The sequence below is a fragment of the Podarcis raffonei genome, chromosome 15 (assembly GCF_027172205.1).
Source record: "Podarcis raffonei isolate rPodRaf1 chromosome 15, rPodRaf1.pri, whole genome shotgun sequence".
NCBI lineage: Eukaryota > Metazoa > Chordata > Lepidosauria > Squamata > Lacertidae > Podarcis > Podarcis raffonei.
The window spans coordinates 7,106,087-7,123,492 of record NC_070616.1 but is presented as its reverse complement, the minus strand read 5'-3'; the positions used below and the strand labels follow the sequence as shown (position 1 = coordinate 7,123,492).

The 17,406-nt window shown below is 44.7% G+C and overlaps 1 protein-coding gene across 1 annotated transcript; it reads left to right on the top strand.

The window, feature by feature from the left end:
- The first annotated feature begins 3,140 nt into the window (after window positions 1-3,140).
- On the top strand, window positions 3,141-16,005 carry DDX52 (DExD-box helicase 52). The gene is made up of 15 exons (XM_053367543.1): window positions 3,141-3,273; window positions 4,345-4,612; window positions 5,779-5,918; window positions 6,585-6,770; window positions 7,077-7,220; window positions 8,026-8,137; window positions 8,243-8,315; window positions 8,638-8,841; window positions 10,451-10,541; window positions 11,184-11,306; window positions 11,539-11,689; window positions 12,086-12,161; window positions 12,936-13,007; window positions 13,600-13,692; window positions 15,851-16,005. Exons 1-15 carry the CDS (start codon window positions 3,187-3,189, stop codon window positions 15,933-15,935), a joined length of 1,905 nt encoding a protein of 634 aa, XP_053223518.1. The 5' UTR covers window positions 3,141-3,186; the 3' UTR covers window positions 15,936-16,005.
- The last annotated feature ends 1,401 nt before the right edge of the window (window positions 16,006-17,406 follow it).

Genomic DNA, 17,406 nt, shown 5'->3' with positions numbered 1-17,406 from the left:
GAGAAGTTGGATGACCAGAGAAAACGTTGGGAGGGGCTCCACTCCACCCTATATGCACTGTTTGACACAGAATCGTAGAATTGTAGAGTTGGGAAGGACCCTGAGGGTCATCTAGTCCAACCCCTTGCAAGGCAGGAATCATAGCCATAGAATCCTTGACAGGTGGCCATCCATACTCTGTTTGGAAACCTCCAGCGAAGGAGAGTCCATCATCTTCCGAGGGAGTCCATTCTGCTGTCGAACAGCTCTTACCGCCAGAAAGTTCTTCCTAATGTTTAGTCGTAATCTCCTTTCCGTCCTTTGAATCCATTGGTTTGGGTCCTCTGGAGCTGTAGCAAACAAGCTTGCTTCCATCACCCACACGAAAGCCCCTCAGATATACAGTGGTACCTCAGGTTACAGGCGCTTCAGGTTACAGACTCCACTAACCCAGAAATAGTACCTTGGGTTAAGAACTTTGCTTCAGGATGAGAACAGAAATCATGCGGTGGCAGCGTGGCAGCAGCAGGAGGCCCCATTAGCTAAAGTGGTCTTCAGGTTAAGAACAGTTTCAGGTTAAGAACGGACCTCTGGAATGAATTAAGTTCTTAACCCGAGGTACCACTGTACAAGGATGGCTCTCTTATCACCTCTCCATCTTCTCCAGGCTAAACACACCCTCAGCCATTCCTCACAAGGCTTGGTTTCCAGACCCACAAGTGCGTACCTTTATCAAAACAGGTGTTAGTCATTTTTATGCAAAGTTTTAATGATGTTATCAGTCCCTGTTACGTTGGCTGCTTTTAATAACCGTCCGGCCTGATGAAAAATGCCATTGCTGTTTCCCTCCCTTACAGTCTGGGACTTTCTGATTAATGGTGCCCTTTACGGCCAACCTTTTGACTTTTCTGTGTGTGTTTGTGTGTTGGGAGGGGGCCCAGAACACTGATAAGAAGGCCCTGGGTGGGCACGGCACCCAGAAAACAGTTTTCCTCACAACTTTTTTCTCCCTCTTTTCCATTGCAATGATTCCTTGCTACCCCCTTCCATTTTCTTTATACAGGAAACAAAGAAAGGACACTCCAAACGAATTCCGCTAGGGTCATTAGCTGGCTCTCACTTGCCTGATCTTCATTTAGACGGCGGTGACTAATGGCCGTTGTGAGGGGTAAGGAAGAAGAGAAGGGGCATTTGTGTAACAAAGATCTATAAATCATCTCAGAAGCGCAGGGAGGATCCATCACTCAACCAATAAAATCTATTCAGCTGGACAAAGAGAGGAAGGGAATCCCGGAATATTCCCTCATCGTCAGCTGGTTTCCCCCCCCAAAAAGGGGGGGGACACCCTTCCATTCATAATCTACTTTCTACCACCCCTTAATAGAGTGTCCGGATTTGGGGAGCTCTGTCTGTAATAAATAGGAACAATGCTTTAAATTGGGATTGTCTGGTTTGTTACTTGCGATGACTGCTGAAGAAACACAAACGAAGGTTGTATTGTTGGGTTAGTGGGGAAGCACACAAAAAGACAGAGCATAGCAGTAATGTTATTAAGGACCCACAAAGCAGTAAAAAGAATCTCAGTGTACAAATGACACGACAGTGATAAATCCATACTTGCATTCAGTCTCTAAGGTGCTCACATCACTTTACGTAAAAGGCCAGTATTACTGGTCTGCCATAGACAACAAGGCTGGTGACTGAGGTGGGCTGTGATTTGAGCATGCGTGCTTGGCTTGGAAGGGAAAAGGGAATTTTACTTCTAGGCTGGCTCCCCCCCTCTGAATAAAACTTCCAGAGTAAAATACAAAGAAATCCAAAACATAATAATCACAATAATAATTGTGCTACTCATTGTGAAGCAATTTAGGCAAATTTTGTAAACAAACAAACAAACAAACAAACCACAAACTTTGTACAGAGTACAATGATGTTTTTGCTATTTATTGTGCTACCAAAGCTGCTGTTTCATGAGGTTATGTTGCATATTTTAAAATAATGTGTTTTTGTGTTCATGCGCTTTTATAATAATATGTATTTTTACCTACGCTCTTAAATAAGTTGAAAGCTACTTGGAGATCTTTTTTGTGCAAAAAGCGACAAACATATATGTAGATATTGATATTGATGGTGAACCTGGAAAAGTGAGGCATTTTATAAAGGAATCCCGGCTCATTAATATGGATAAGTAAGGCTGCACACCCAAGCCCACTTAGATGACTATTAAAAATTCTATTCCGCCCTTCATCCAAGGATCACAGGGCGGTTTGCAATATAAAAACACAAAAATGAACACCATAGTAACAAGCACAAACAGTAAATCTCTCCCCCCCCGCCCCCAGTTTCAAAAGCCACACTTAGCTGGGCGTCAGCCCCACTGAACTCTAAAGCACTTATTTCTGAGCAGAGGCAGCCAGTTGTGCGAAGCAGCTGAAGGCGCCGGTCCCCACTGCGTGCCTCGGGTGCCCTCAAGCGGTGGCCAGTGGAAGAGCAGCCAAGACTGCCTCGCGCGAGGCGGCATTCTTCTCTGAGGCTCAGCCGGATGCCAAAGAGATAAAGTCACTACGGACCTATAAATACACTTCCGGGAACCCACGCAAAGAACTGTAACACTGTATATCATAGATATTTTGGGGGTAGAGCGGCTCCTCTAATTTTTTTTATATTATTAGAAATGTGATTTTATTGCTTTTTTTTTTAACCTTGTTCAAATATTTTGATGATATCTGAAGACTGCAGTCCAGTGGCTACTTACCTGAAAGTTAAGTCTATAAAAACCCACTCAGAAGTAAGTTCTATTGACTTTACTGGAGCTTACATACTTTGTCTCTGAAGCCAAAGCAGGTGCTGTAACTTGCCAGCGGTTTGACTTTACCCCCAGAAGGCGCAGTCTCCCGTCGTCTCCCGAGGCGTGCAGATAGATGCCAAACCACAAAAGGAGCTTCTAGTCAAAGTGAGGGCGTCATATGGAAACCGGAACGTAGGGCTAGCCGTACCTCATCTTCTCCTCCCGTATCTCTATAACTTTAAAGAGAAAAGCGACTCTCTACCTTGCTTACCCTCTCTCTATGGTTCTACGACCGGAACCGCTCCGCCTTACTTCCGTTTCTTCTTCCGGGTTCGCCCCCTCCCGCCCGGTCTCCGAGTCCCCCGTTGCCGAGCAACGCGGGCATTTCCTTCCGGGCCGCGCGGTGCCTGTCGGGAAGCATGGATTCGCACGAGCTCTTCCGAAAGCTCGGAGCCGGCGCCAAGTTCGACGTGAAGCGCTTCAGGAGAGACGCGGAGCGATTCAAGGTAAAAGGGGGTCGTGGGCAAAAAGACAGCAAACCTCCCCCTGCCTGGAAGCCCCATCCCTGGCTTCACTTTCGTGGTTGGGCCTAGTTCCACGGGAAATGCGCTCTGTTCACCCCCAGGAGCCTTTGGTGCCGTTATTCTTATTATTCTTATTATTCTTATTATTATTTTAGTCTCAGTCTTATTCTCTCGTTCTCATTTACGGATAGTTTAAATTTCATGCCCCTGACAAAAATGGGCTGAGAGCTTTTGCCAGGAGTGAGGAATTTGCTTCCCACGCATTTTCCTTCTTCTCAACCTTCTGGGGGCCACATGACAGAAGTGGGCAGGGCCAGAAGAAAAAAAATGGGTGGGGTAAATGGAAGTAAAATGCAACCAAGTATATGGTTAAACCCAGAGTGTTTTTTTCTTTTAAAAGTGTTTAGGGGTACTCTCATTTTGACTCAAGAAAATGACCATTTTATAGATCAAATCGGGGAAAATAAATACAGTAAATGGGCAAAAGTACAAAGATTCACAAAATGTTTAGGGGCATGCATACCCCTGCATCGCCCCAGAAAAAAAGCACTGGTTAAACCAGTTTCTACACCTCTCTCTCTCCCTCTCTTCCCCCCCCCCAGAAGCAACTGCCATTTGTCTCCAGCCAGCCAAAAACACTCAAGGAGGCAGTAAAGTATAGCTCATGAAGGGTATGGCCTGGGGAGTCTTCTGAAGGTCAGATAGAGAGACACAAAGGGCCATTTTTGGTCTATGGGCTTGAGGTTGCCCCATCCTGTCTTACTCTACAGATGTCAACAGGTGCTTTGATTGTTTTTATTCCAAGAGACGCACACAGCTATGCCTTTGGAAGTATTTTTTATCATGCTGCACATTTTATTCTTGCAAAGCAGTGGCATAATGGAACAGGGGTGAAATGATGTGTTCTCCATTTGAAAGTCTTCTGCATGGCAAATGAAGTTTTTTGAGCCCTGGCTGGCTTTGTGACCAGGCAGGGTTTTTGGTACCTGGTTCTCCCTGGGGAAACAAGAACTGTTAAAACCACAGGGATGTTGTGGATCTGTTTGATTTCAGGTGATCAGAACTAAGGATAAAGAAGCCGGAGCATTGGAGATTCTGGGAGAGCTTGACTTCTTTGCTAACCAAAGCAAAAAACCACCCAATCCTTCCGAAGATGGCGGAGGAGGAAATTGTCTTCGTGAACCCCAAGTTGAAGCATTGGAATCACAACCTGAAAATAAAGGAAATGAACCCAGATTGGTGGGCAAGGCAAGGGCTGCAGAAAAGAGAAAAGGAGATGGGCAAAGCATGGAAGGGAGGGGCAAAAAGAAAAAGGCTCAAGGTAAATGAGTGGGCAGTTCTTTTTAAAAAGAAGACATTCTTTTTTTTCTTGTTAAATTAATGAGGGATCGAGGAAGCATGGGCAGTTGTCAAGTGATATGGACTCATTTGTACACAGTTGTGGGAGCAGAGTAACACTTTAGTATGATTAATCTCTGAGTTGCCTTCCACATATATACTCCAAGCAAATTTAGGGACATTTTCTTAAAAAACAGCACAACAGAATATAGCTATAATGAACAATGCTGGTATTCTGGTGGCTTATAATGTTTTCTTGCTGGGTTCAGAAGCTGATTGGATATTCTTCTTGGATCCTGATCTCCTGTTTTACTTCTACCTGTGATGTACACGGGGCTTACCTGTACTGAGTTGTGCCTTTATTGTAATAGGTAGCTTGGAGGAGTTGGTGTAGTTGCTGACTTGTGTTGCACTAGCAGTAATATTACTAATAATAATTTTATTATTTGTACCCCACTCATCTAACTGCGTTGCCCCAGACACTTTGGGTAGCTTCCAGCATAATATAAAAAGTTTGGCCCACAAGGCCACTTCCCTGAAACCAAACCTGCCTGTCAATCATTTGATAGGCCAGGAGTGGGCAGGGTTCAATCTTTCTTGGTGCTGCTTTGCCAAACTGCCCCACTTTGACAGGTGGGAGGAACCGCCTACCTTTCATTAACCTAATTAGTACCTCGGGTTAAGTACTTAATTCGTTCTGGAGGTCCATACTTAACCTGAAACTGTTCTTAACCTGAAGCACCACTTTAGCTAATGGGGCCTCCTGCTGCTGCCGCGCCGCCGGAGCCCAATTTCTGCTCTTATCCTGAAGCAAAGTTCTTAACCTGAAGCACTATTTCTGGGTTAGCGGAGTCTGTAACCTGAAGCGTATGTAACCTGAGGCATCACTGTATTTACATTTTGATTTTTTTGTGAACCACTTTGAATGCAGATTTATTTGGGTAAAAAGCATCTTATAAATGACAATGGCAAATGGCAACGTCATCACTACCTGTCAAAGTTGGCCTGTAGGGGTGGGTGTAGATAAAAGATCAGGCCCACAAGGCCAAAAAAAGTTTCCCATCCCTGTCTGAAGTGGTGATTACACAGCATTTTAGTTTTCATCTTTTTGTTCTGGTTTATATACATGGATGTTCTTGAAACTTTCAGAGGCAGCCCCCATAAATCTTGTTACTGAAAATGAGGGGATATTGTGGATGTCCACTTTGGAAGCAAAGCTCAGCGCTCCAAGGAGCAAGGGGGAGAAGGAGCCCCCTGCAGCAAAATTGGAACAAGCTAGACAAGAAAAGGTGCGTTGGTTCTCTTTAGTGTGCTACCTGCAAGCGATTTGGAAGTAGTAGCAAGTGGTAGCCATGAAACGCTCTGGGGTGACCTTGGTCCAGTTGCCTTCTTTCTGTCAGTCTAACCTACCTCACAGGGTTGTTGTGAGAATGAAACAGTTCCTTGGAGGGGATAGGTGGGGTGTGAATGAAACCAATTAATTAAAAATAAAGTCTGCTGAAAAAATGGCATGTACTTTAATCTTAAATGATTGAGGGTTGAATTTGAAGGTTAGCACGAGTTAAGAGCATGATCAAGGGATCCTGACTATCATTTCATCTCAGAACATATGATAGCAGGGATTGATTTCTAGCAGGTGAGCTGTCACATTTCTAAAAGTGTTCAAAAAAGTTTTGCCAAGTGAACTTCAAGTCTGCATCCCCAGGGACCCTGAGATTGCTGCAGTAATGAGCTTGCATTTTCAAAAGTTGTATTAGTTACTGGCATTTTAAATTTGCAGGACATGTTTAGGTCTCCCCCCCACCCCCGAGCTGAAAGTTTACATGTCAAAAATTGTGTGCTTTAGTGTAATCTTAAGACTGGCAACCAAAGCATGTAGGTGTGGGGTTTCTTTTTAAATTTAAAAAATAATGACTTCCACTTTAATGTAGCATGAACATATTGGAATTTTCTAGGTAAATCACTTCAGAAATAAGCACAAGATCTACATTCAGGGAACAGATCTTCCGGAACCTATTGCTACGTTTGAGCAACTTGCAAAGGAATACAACGTCCACCAGAAGATCATGCAGAACATTGAAGCTGCAGGGTTCCAGACTCCCACACCGATTCAGATGCAGGCTATTCCTGTCATGCTCCATGTGCGTCCTTGGTTTAATCTTTCACTTTGAGGTGAAACGGTGATGTAGTCTGTGATGTTCCTTAAGTTATCCTTGTTTAACTTCTCCACCAGCAAGATGGTGGGGGGACGGCACCTATTTTGCAGACGTGTTATGAACTCAGATTGAATTATTACCCAAAGTCCTTTTTATGCATATTATATACTATAAATGACAGGGAGAGCTGAACATTTCTGTGGTGCATTTTTCACCCATTGTGGCTTTCAGCGCTGTACCAGGTGCCTAACCCAGCCTTGGCTCATTCCCTTTTCTCCTCCACCCCACCAGGGTCGTGAACTTCTGGCCTGTGCCCCCACTGGTTCAGGGAAAACATTGGCTTTCGGCGTTCCTGTTTTAGCACACCTGAAACAACCTATGAATAAAGGTTTCAGAGCACTGATAATATCCCCTACGCGGGAACTTGCCAATCAGGTATGACTATGTTATGGTATTGTATGGTATTGTATTTTTGCCCTAAATTGGATTTGACGGTGTGTTTAATGCTTGCTGTCAGGTTGTGAAAGCTAAACAGGGAAGTGCTTCACCCATGTGGTACATTCGTCATGTAAGCTTTCCCAAAGGAATAGTGGGCAGTAAGTAAGATGTTGACTAATAGGTGAGAACAGTGAGTTGCTTTAAATGGTCATATATCTGTCTTTCTAGCCCCTGACTACCCACTTTGCTTGGGGTTGGGGGGTACCTTGTACTTATTTACATTACACATTTATACGCCACCGTTTAGGCAAAGAAAGGGCTCTCAGAGCAACTTTCAAAAACTCAGGCTTACAATTTTAAAAGACATGTCATCCAAGGAAAAAAGGAATAGCAGGGAGGAGGAAAAAGCAAGCTCAAGCATAAATTTGTAAAGCTGCATCTGATACCAGTGGTAGTTCTGACTTCCAGTAGCCCAGTATTATCTACTCTGATTGCCATCTACTCTGATTGTCCATCTAGCCCAGTATTATCTACTCTGATTGCCATCAGCCCATTCTGGGTCTCTGGCAGAAGCCTTTCCCATCATCTGCTACTTGATCTTGTTTTCTGAGTTGGAGAAGCTGGATTCAGCTTTGGATCTGTGCTGAAATATGGGCCCTTCAGTCTGTCATTGCTGTTTATTGTTATTATTATTATTCTGCCCTTGAACATAACTCTGAATGTGTAGATAATTGGGTTCTTTTTTTAAAAAATGGCATTCATGTTCTTTTTATAAATAAATGATTATTCCTTTATGTTTTAGACACACCGAGAGCTGCTTAAGCTGTCAGAAGGTATCGGCTTCAGAATACACATGATCCATAAAGCTGCTGAGGCTGCGAAAAAGTTTGGGCCAAAGTCATCTCAGAAATTTGGTAACTTGGACATAAACTGGAGTTCACATATCCACTCCCTATTCCATTGCCCTGCCTGACTAATTGTGTGTGTGTCCCCCATCCCGTCCCCCGTCCCCCCCGCAGATATTCTGGTGACTACTCCGAACAGACTTGTCTATCTTCTGAAACAAGACCCTCCAGCAATAGATTTGACCAGGTAAAAAAACAGAGCTCTCATTTAAAATAAGTTCCTTCAGTCTACCAGCATGTTTGACACATGTACTAAAATTTCTGAGTCCAGTCTCTGGCACCATCCTGAGCTCCTTAGAGAAAACATGGACTGTAAATGTAATAGGTAAATACTAAAGTTTATATACCTCACTTTAATATTAGCCAGGGGTGAAACCGCTGCAAGGATTCATCCTTAGCAAGGCCATCTGGGAAAGGGTGTGCCCTGTGTCTGATCCTACTGGCTGTGTAAGACTTGTACATCTTTCTCCCCTCTAAACTGCAAATGACCGCCTTCTGCTTTGCCCTAGGGTTGAGTGGCTGGTGGTGGACGAGTCGGACAAGTTATTTGAAGATGGGAAGACGGGCTTCCGAGACCAGCTCGCCACCATCTTCCTGGCGTGCACCTCCCACATTGTCAAGAGAGCCATGTTCAGTGCAACGTTCGCCCACGACGTAGAGCAGTGGTGCAAACTCAACCTAGACAACATAGTGTCTGTCTCTATTGGAGCAAGGCGAGTGTGGAAGATTGAACGTTACCCCTTTCTCTCTCTCTAAATGTTCTCACATTCCTGTTTCTAGCTGGAGAAGCTGGTTGATTTCTGTCACACTTCCTTGAGCTTTGAGGAGCATTGAGTATTTTTGCCTTAAGGCTGTCATGAAGGAAGAGGACACTTGAAAAGTCCCTTTGCCTGCTGTCTTCTCCCTCTGGGACCTGATTCATTCCATTTGGTTCCATTCACTTTCATTGCGTACTTTTTACAGTCTCTTGTGCTGCTGAAGAGGCAAGCGGTTTTAGCCTGAAGAGTCTGCTTGCCTCTTCAGCACATAGTGGAAACTTTAGGGACCTCTGACTTTTTGGTGTTGCCTTGCCAAGTTTTAGGGTTGGCCGGAAAGTGTGTTAAGGAGTACTGTGCATTAACTGTGGAATTAGGAAGGAGTACTTAAAGCTGTCTCTCAGCTCATACTGCAAACCCCCCAGGTTGCAAAAAGTCCAGTGCTGTTCTTTACACAGGACTAGGTGGGTGAGAGAGGAGGAAGTGTGAAGAGTGCTTTCTTTCTTTCTTTTTAAAAGATATTTATTGAGTTTTTCCACCTTTATACATTAAAAATTCAAAAACAAAAAACAAAAAAGTTAAAAACACATAAGGCTTACAATCCTTATTTTCAATAACATATTTCCCTGACTTCCCCACACCTCCCCTTCTTATATTCCAATTCAAATTGTTAATTCAACAAGTTCTTGTCCCCAATTTTTGACCTTTTTATATTTAATTCATTTTTTTTAAAAAACCAATTTTAACTTATAAACATCAGTATTTAAACATCAGTGCTCATTCTTAAAACTTTTTTCTAAAGTCGACCCAACTTCCCTTCCACGAATTCCCCAATTTTCATACTAATAACAAAACAAAATAAAAAAACAGATTATTATTCTGCACCCTTTGGATTCCCAAACCCCACCCCACCCCTTTCCCGGTTTCAATCCCCAACAAATGTCCATCAGAGTGCTTTCTTTCTTTCTTGGGGCTGCGTGGATGGAGCAGAACTGCTCTAAATAAGTCACCTGTGCTGAGGTCTCCCTCATCCTGTGACAGCTTTAAGGAAAGGAAAGAACTCTGTTCAGTGAGCCCCATCAATCTGGGAGCCTTGGCTGCAAGCTAGTATAAAGTGTTCTGTGTTTCCGAAGCTTTCTCATCTGCAAAAAGCTTGCAGCGGGCTGGTGGGGAACTTGGGGCCTAAGCATCAAATGTGGCCCTCCAGGTCTCTGTCTGGCCCTCAGAGCTCTCCTTAGGCCACACCCTTTACCAACCCTGCTTTGCACCACCCTTCAGTGATTTTGCCTGGCTGCGAATGCGTCGTTGAACTGATAGTACCTTTTGCTTGCCTGGATAGAGGACAGAGAAGGGTTTGCAAGTGTGTGTGTGAAAACTAGCCTACTGGAGGAAAAAGTTGTTTTCTGGCCCTGCTCACAATATGGCCCTCAGCTTGAAAAAGATCCCACACCTCTGGTTAACACCCGTTCTGTTGGTAGTTTTCTCATTCTGACAATTCCTTTTGAAATAACTTTAATTCCAGTCCATCTTCAAGCCTTGACAATGGCTACCTGTTCTTTGATTTCAGGAATGCTGCGGCTGAGACAGTGGATCAGGAGCTCTTGTTCGTTGGATCGGAGACGGGAAAACTGCTAGCGATGAGGGGCCTTGTGAAAAAGGTTGTTTCCCAGAGTGGTTTGGTGGCCAGTCCTCCTTCCTAGAAAACTAGGGGTTGCAGCTGACCAAAGGGAATAGTATTCTCCCAACATCTCTCAGCGTTCTTAACAAACTGCACTTCCCAGTTTGACTAACACCCAATGCAATCCATTGGAACAAGTGGGGCTTCCAATTAAACATAGATAGGGCTTCGTGGTATGAGTTGTTTGGTGCCTGCTACCCCTGGGCTTGGGTCTCCTGACTTTTGTTATCAGACTTCCCCCAACTTTTGGACCTCCAGATGTTTCAAACTACAAATCCCATCATCCCTCGCCAGCACAGGTATGCAGGGAGAAAGAGAATGAAGCAGCCCACCTGTGCACTGCTCATATGCCTAAGATCCCCGGGGTTGAATCACTGTTCACATTCTGTGCTTTGATTGCAAACTCCCTGGCACAGAAATACTTAGGCCATTTTTGCTGGGTATCTTTGTGAAGCTTGTGCTGGCAGAGGCCAATTGGAGCCGTCGCCCAAAACAGCTGGCAGCCACCAGGGTGGGGAAGGCTGATCATGGCTGACCATCTCAAAAATGCTACCAGGCCCTTTTTGCATGTGATCAGCCACCAAGCTTTCTTTCCCCCCTCCTTCCCTCTTTTTCTTTGCAGGGCTTCACACCACCTGTCTTGGTGTTTGTCCAGTCCATTGAACGGGCAAAAGAGCTTTTCCACGAGCTCATTTATGAAGGCATCAACGTGGATGTCATTCACGCAGACAGGACCCAACAGCAGGTAGGAGAAACGCTGCTGAACGCGGAAGGCAAGTCTGAGCAGCTAGGTTGTCCCTCCGTTTTCCTTGACATGTTTAGAAGCAGGTGTCGGGGAGGAACCTGCACCCAGGAATTGATGCAACTTGAGCAATTCTGTGTTGCTAGCTTGGAGTTATAGAAGCCGCAGTTTAATTGTGGCTTTTGTGAAGCTGAAGGGGGAAAAAACCACCAATACATGTTTCTGTTTCCCCTAGAGAGACAGTGTCGTCCACAGTTTCAGAGCGGGGAAGATTTGGGTCCTTATCTGTACTGCTCTGTTGGCAAGAGGCATCGACTTCAAAGGAGTGAACATGGTTATTAATTTTGACTTCCCGAGTAGCGCTGTGGAATACATCCACCGGATCGGTGAGTGTGGGCTGCACATTTCCATCACACAGCTCTTGGTTATTTCAGACTTCTGTCCAATCCCACTAGAGGTTGGGAGGTCCTGCTTGTGGGCTTCCCAGAAGAGGCATCTGGTTGGCCATTGTGAGATCAGGTGTTGGAGCAGATGGGCCTTTGGCCTGATCCCACAGGGCTCATCTTATGGGGAGAACAATAGCACAAGCCATACCTTGCACAGGTGGGGTCCGGTGCAGGCGATGCTTGCTGAATTTTGGGCCCCTGAGTGGCACCTAAAGGGTTCTCAGTCATGTTGGCTTGGGCTGCTGGGAGCTGAACCCACTTTATAATGTTTATTCTATGCTGGCATGTGCTCAAAAGGTAGATTTGCTTATATGTTCCATTCCTCCTCCTCCACAGGCCGCACAGGAAGAGCAGGGCACACTGGAAAAGCAATCACCTTCTTCACTGAAGACGACAAGCCGTTATTGCGAAGGTACCTCCCTTGCTCACTGCTGCTGCTGCTGTGACTTTTTGCCACTTGCTTGTTTCCGTTGCGATTTTGGTCCCTGTTTGGCAACTTGTTTTCTTTAGCTTTTTTATTAGTAAGGGCTGAAGAGCCTGCGGCATTGACTGGTTCTGCCTGCTCCTTCCCTGGTGAAGGGCTCTTCCCCCATTGTGAGCAGTTACAGGGGCTTTGGGTGAAGCTCTTTAGCAGCTCTCCCCTCCTACTGTTGACTTGGAATGAGGATAATCTTGTAGCAAAACTCGTAATAAATGGCAGGGGGGGGGCCCTCGGCCAAAGCCTCTTTTCCTCTTTGAACTGTGGGGATGGTCAAGAGCCCTTTCCCTGTGCCTTTGAACCCAAGAGGGACTTAGGTAGCTGCCGCTTACTGATTCAAACCATTGCTCTGCCTAGCTTAATAGTATCTACACTGATTGTTAGGGGCTCCAATTTCAGACAAGAGGTCTTTCTCAGCCCTTCTTGGAGATGCCAGGATTGAACCTGGGACCCTCTGTATGAAAGCCACTGAGCCATGACCCTTCCCTTATAGTTTCTTCCTAAGAGGTTGGTGTATTTACATAGTGGGGGGCTGACACTGGGGATATTTGGAGGCCCAGTAACCTATAGCAAATATCAACTCTTGCCAGATCAAGTTTTTCTACAGTGGTGCTCTTGCTCCTCTGACTGAAACAAACTTGGCAGAGAATTATTGACTCTCTCCTCTCTCCCTGCACCCCTACCATCCCTCATTTTCTTTCCTTACAGTATTGCCAGTGTCATTCAGCGAGCTGGCTGTCCTGTGCCAGACTACATAAAACATTTCCGCAAGCTTCAAAGGTAAGTGAGCATTTTGATCGAGCCAACTAGGAGAACGATGGTGAAAGAGCGTAGTTCTGTTTCCCCTCTCTCCCATTCCACACCCTGCCCCCTCATTTTATTATTATTATTATTATTGGCTTGAAAACCACACCTGTTGGGCTCTGGTCAGTTGTGGCTGCTCTGGTCCTAGTGATCTTGGACGGCTGGTCCAGGGACAAGGTACTGCAGCTGATGCTCTTTAGCTCTTGGCTGTGAACTGCATGCATAGTGAAGCCTTTGGCCTGAGGTGACATGCTTATTCTCTCACTTGTTCTCTCTCACACACACATCAGGATGCAGTAGGAGGTTGAGCAGTTTGGTGGGCGGAGGGGAGCATGAGTGTGATGGTCAGAGTGGAATGAGGGAAGGTAGAAGCGTTTGGTAGTGGTTGAGAATTAGGCAGCAGGAGTGGCTTTGAGCCCTCCAAGTAGGGGCAATACAGAAGGGTGGCAAGGACCTTAAGCCGCCTGCATGTGCTCTAAGTGAAGCACCTTCAGCTGGTTGTGGGGTTTTCTGCTCTCCTGAAAGCCTTTACTTTCCCCCTCTCCCCTTGCCCCAATGTCTTTTTCAGCAAGCAAAAGAAGAAGTTGATTAAGAAGCCTTTGGAAAGGGAACACATTCTTACATCTCCCCAGTTCTTACGCCGGAAAGCCAAGAGAAAAAAGTAAGCTGAATTTTACTTGTTAAAAGCTTTTTGCAAGGTGGGGGGAGAGGTGTAATTTCACTTAACCAGTTCTGCAGGACAGAGGAAAAGAGTGTGAGAAATGTTATTCCAGGTTCTATTTATCCAGGTAAACAAAGTAGAAGCAGTCCATTCGTGCATCTGTTTCCCTCCCAGAGCTACAATGCCCAGAGTTCCCTGGGAAGAGAGATTAGTGGTTAAACCACTCTGAGAATTGTAGCTTATTTATTGGGTATATGAAGGAAGCTCTAGCACCCTTAAGAAACTACAGTTCCCAGGATTCTTTGGGGAAAGCCATGACTGTTGAAAGTGTTATCCTAATGCTTTAAATGTATTGTGTACATGGGGCCTTAATACCTAGTGGGACCCATCTACTTCAGTATTGCCCACACCACCGCTCCCCAACCTGGTGCCCTCCAAATGTTTAGAACTACCACTACTATCAGCCACTGCTACATGCCTGTCAAAGTTATACAACATTTCTGTGTTGAAGAGTTTGCAATCAAGGGACAGAATTTCAACAGTGATTTGTCCCTGTGGATCTTTTGATGAATGAGCAGAGCATGGATGGGATGTTTTGTCCTCCTAGTTCACCCCAGGATATTTTCTCCTTAACATCTGTGCACAACTGGATTGAAGCCACCAACCTGCCGGGCCTCTCAATGAATGGCAACCATCCAGCTGCTCGTAGAGAGGGGATCTGTGTTTGACCTTGAGAAGAGAGCCCTTCAGATTTCTTGGAGGTGGGGAGGCATCTGGGCCCCGTTCTGACAGTGGGGATGCTCCTGTATACCCAAACTGCTGTTGATTGTGGCTTAATTTCAGGGTTAATGCACAAGCCAAGAGTCTCTCAAACATCTTAACCCATGCCTCTTATGTACTGTCCACCTGCCCTTCACTCAATGTGATCTTACGTTGACTGGATTGGAGGTGGTGGTGTGAGTTTTTTACCCTGAAATTTGATTCTGCTCCTAAGTTAGCTGGAGAGAGCATGGCCTTCTGGGGTTCAAAAGGGATTCAGGCTTAAAAACAGCACTTCCAAAATCTGGCTCCCACACAGTCTCCTGCTGTTCTTTCCCCCTCTACCACGTCAAGGCAGGGAGAAAGAGACTTTGCAAAGCTGATTCTTGCAAGCTGCATATCAGTGACCAAGAGCAGTTACCAACATTTGTTGTTGTTGCATAAGAAGGGTGTTTCAGTAACATTCAGTGGAATGTAGAATTGGGAAGAAAACACAGAGAGAGGAGGGTGTGTCTTCAGATCTGAGCTTCAGTGGGAGAGAAGGTAGAACAACCTTGGGGAGGAACCATATTTCAGCAGCATCTCCAGTTAACAGGATCAGGTTGCAGGAGACAGAGAAAGACATTCCATCCTGAGACTCTGGAGGGCCACTGCCAGCCAGAGTAGACAATTCTGGAGGGCAGCTTCATACATTCCTATGTAGCTCAGTGGTAGAGCATCTGCTTTGCATGCAGAAGGTGCCACCTTCAATCACTGGCATCTCCAGGTAGGACTGGGAATGTCCCCTTGTCTGAAAGCCTGGAGAAGCATCTGCCAGTTCTGCCAAATCTCATCCACACAGTTCTGCCCTCTGAACATTTGGGCAACACGGGAACCAAATGGAGCCCAGAAAGTGCCCTTTTCCTGGCATGTGAACCCTTCATTCAAGTTAGTGCTTTTCACATAAATCCTCAAGTCCGACTGCTTTTAACATTCACACCTTTCTACTTAGCTTTTAAAAAACCAAAACCCTTTAAATAGGCTTTCTCATGCCAGCTTTTTTGTTTATTAGCAGCTAGGCACAGTGCTTCAGTTCTCTGTAGCTCATATTTATACTCAAGTTACATAAGCACCTGCTCTGTATTAAACTCTGCCAGAAGTGAAATATTGAAGATAAGAAATTACCTTAGACTGAACACAACCATCATTCTATCTAGCCTAGCATTGCCCGTTCTACCTGGCAATACTCAAGGCCCCTTTTTAGCTGGATTTGAACCTGGGATCTTCATGCGCAGAGCACACTCTACAACTGTAGGTCCCACTCTACACAATCTGCTTTGTTGACAGCTAGTAGACTGCTATAATAGCCTGATGATTGTTACTAAAGTTGGTTACATGAAGGTACTTTTTTCCCTTTTAGGAGAATTGCTCAGAAAGGAGTGAAGAAAGATTTCAAGGAAGCCAAAACTGAAAATTCTCAGGCACAGACTGTTCCAGAAAACTGATGCAGCGCTTTGAAGGATTGCTCAAAATAAGCAGGGATGCTATGTTATCTGGGAAGCCACACGGACCACTGATGGAACAAAGAGCTTCTTTTATATTATTTTGCCTCTATCTGTTATGTTTTTTGGCAGAAAGCAAGCCCTTTCCTGCCATTGTTGGGGGGTCAGGCCATCCTGTGCTGTGACATTTTTTTGCCAGGCTTCAAGGAGGACAGCGCACCGGCAGAAATGGCTCATCTTCCTTCACTTGATGATAAACGTTCTTGTATCCCTGAGTGCTGAGGGGGACTTAGCATGTCAGTAAAGGAAGGCAGGAGTGCTGAAGGGGTGCCCTACCACTTATGCCTTCAGATTGCTTTCTCTTGTACCCCAGTCTAGCAAATAAAGCAGGGATAGGGAGCCTGTGGATCCCTCCAGATGTTGGCTTTCCAACTCCCATGTACTCCAACAGCATCCGGAGGACCACAGGTTCCCCATTCCTGCTTGCTATACAGTATTAGGTTCTGTAGCTGCTATAAGGTGTAAGACACAGTTGTTGCAGGCTTGATGCTGCAAATTTATAACACACAGGAAAGTGAATTTTAAATCCACAGTACAATATCTGTGGATGGAAATACCCAAGAGTATGTTCTTCTTGCACAAATTTACATGCTTTACACAGGTTCATCGGCCATAAAATCTGTAAATCTTCCCAATAAACTGCCTCCAAATGATTTTGCTATGCCTCTGTCTTATGTTCCTAAATATTTCTTCATTTTTTTGTTGCAATTTTTTGGGTTAAGCTGTTCAAAGGAAAAGATACACCATAACGAGAGAGATGTCTCTATACAGCAGAGGTGTGGAACCTTTTTGGCCTGCCCTACACTGCTAAGAATGCTTTCCTTCTCCATTCTAGAAATATATATTTTACCATTATCCTTCCAAAGGCTCAGAGATGGGTAGCAAAATGAGAAACACCTCTGCAGGCACACACACCTATTATTAAAAATTCAACATCTATTTTATGAATTTAATAATGGGGTTTTACCCACCTAAGTCATACAATAGTCCACATAAAATAATATGTTGGTCATGTCTGTTGATCTGAATGGATCTATTTTAAGGCCTCGTTAGATACACCTCAGGGGGGGAAACATGCAATATATTGAGAAATCTACACCTGCATATATCTATAGATACTTGCTCATTTAGATCTGTATATGAGCTGTCAAAATTGTATATTTAATAGAGATTAATACATATAGGAATCAGAGAACTATATACCTATCTCGTTAAATCTTTATAGTTGTTTGATATCTAATCTTTATATAGATTACAAAGAGCTTAAGGTCTACAGCTAGAAAAAACACAAGCATACATCTTTCTGAAGATAGTGCTGAGTATTGACTGACATATGCATATAAATCGAGATCCTACAGGTACTGACCGCAGTTTATTTTACTCTTCAATGTATTGTCAGGGCTTTTTTTTGGCA

Excerpts from the sequence above, each read along its gene's own strand:
- DDX52 (XM_053367543.1), top strand. The coding sequence starts at position 3,187 with ATGGATTCGCACGAGCTCTTCCGAAAGCTCGGAGCCGGCGCCAAGTTC. Across the intron at positions 6,771-7,076 it reads CTATTCCTGTCATGCTCCAT|GGTCGTGAACTTCTGGCCTG; the intron begins GTGCGTCCTTGG and ends CCACCCCACCAG. Across the intron at positions 11,307-11,538 it reads CAGACAGGACCCAACAGCAG|AGAGACAGTGTCGTCCACAG; the intron begins GTAGGAGAAACG and ends TGTTTCCCCTAG.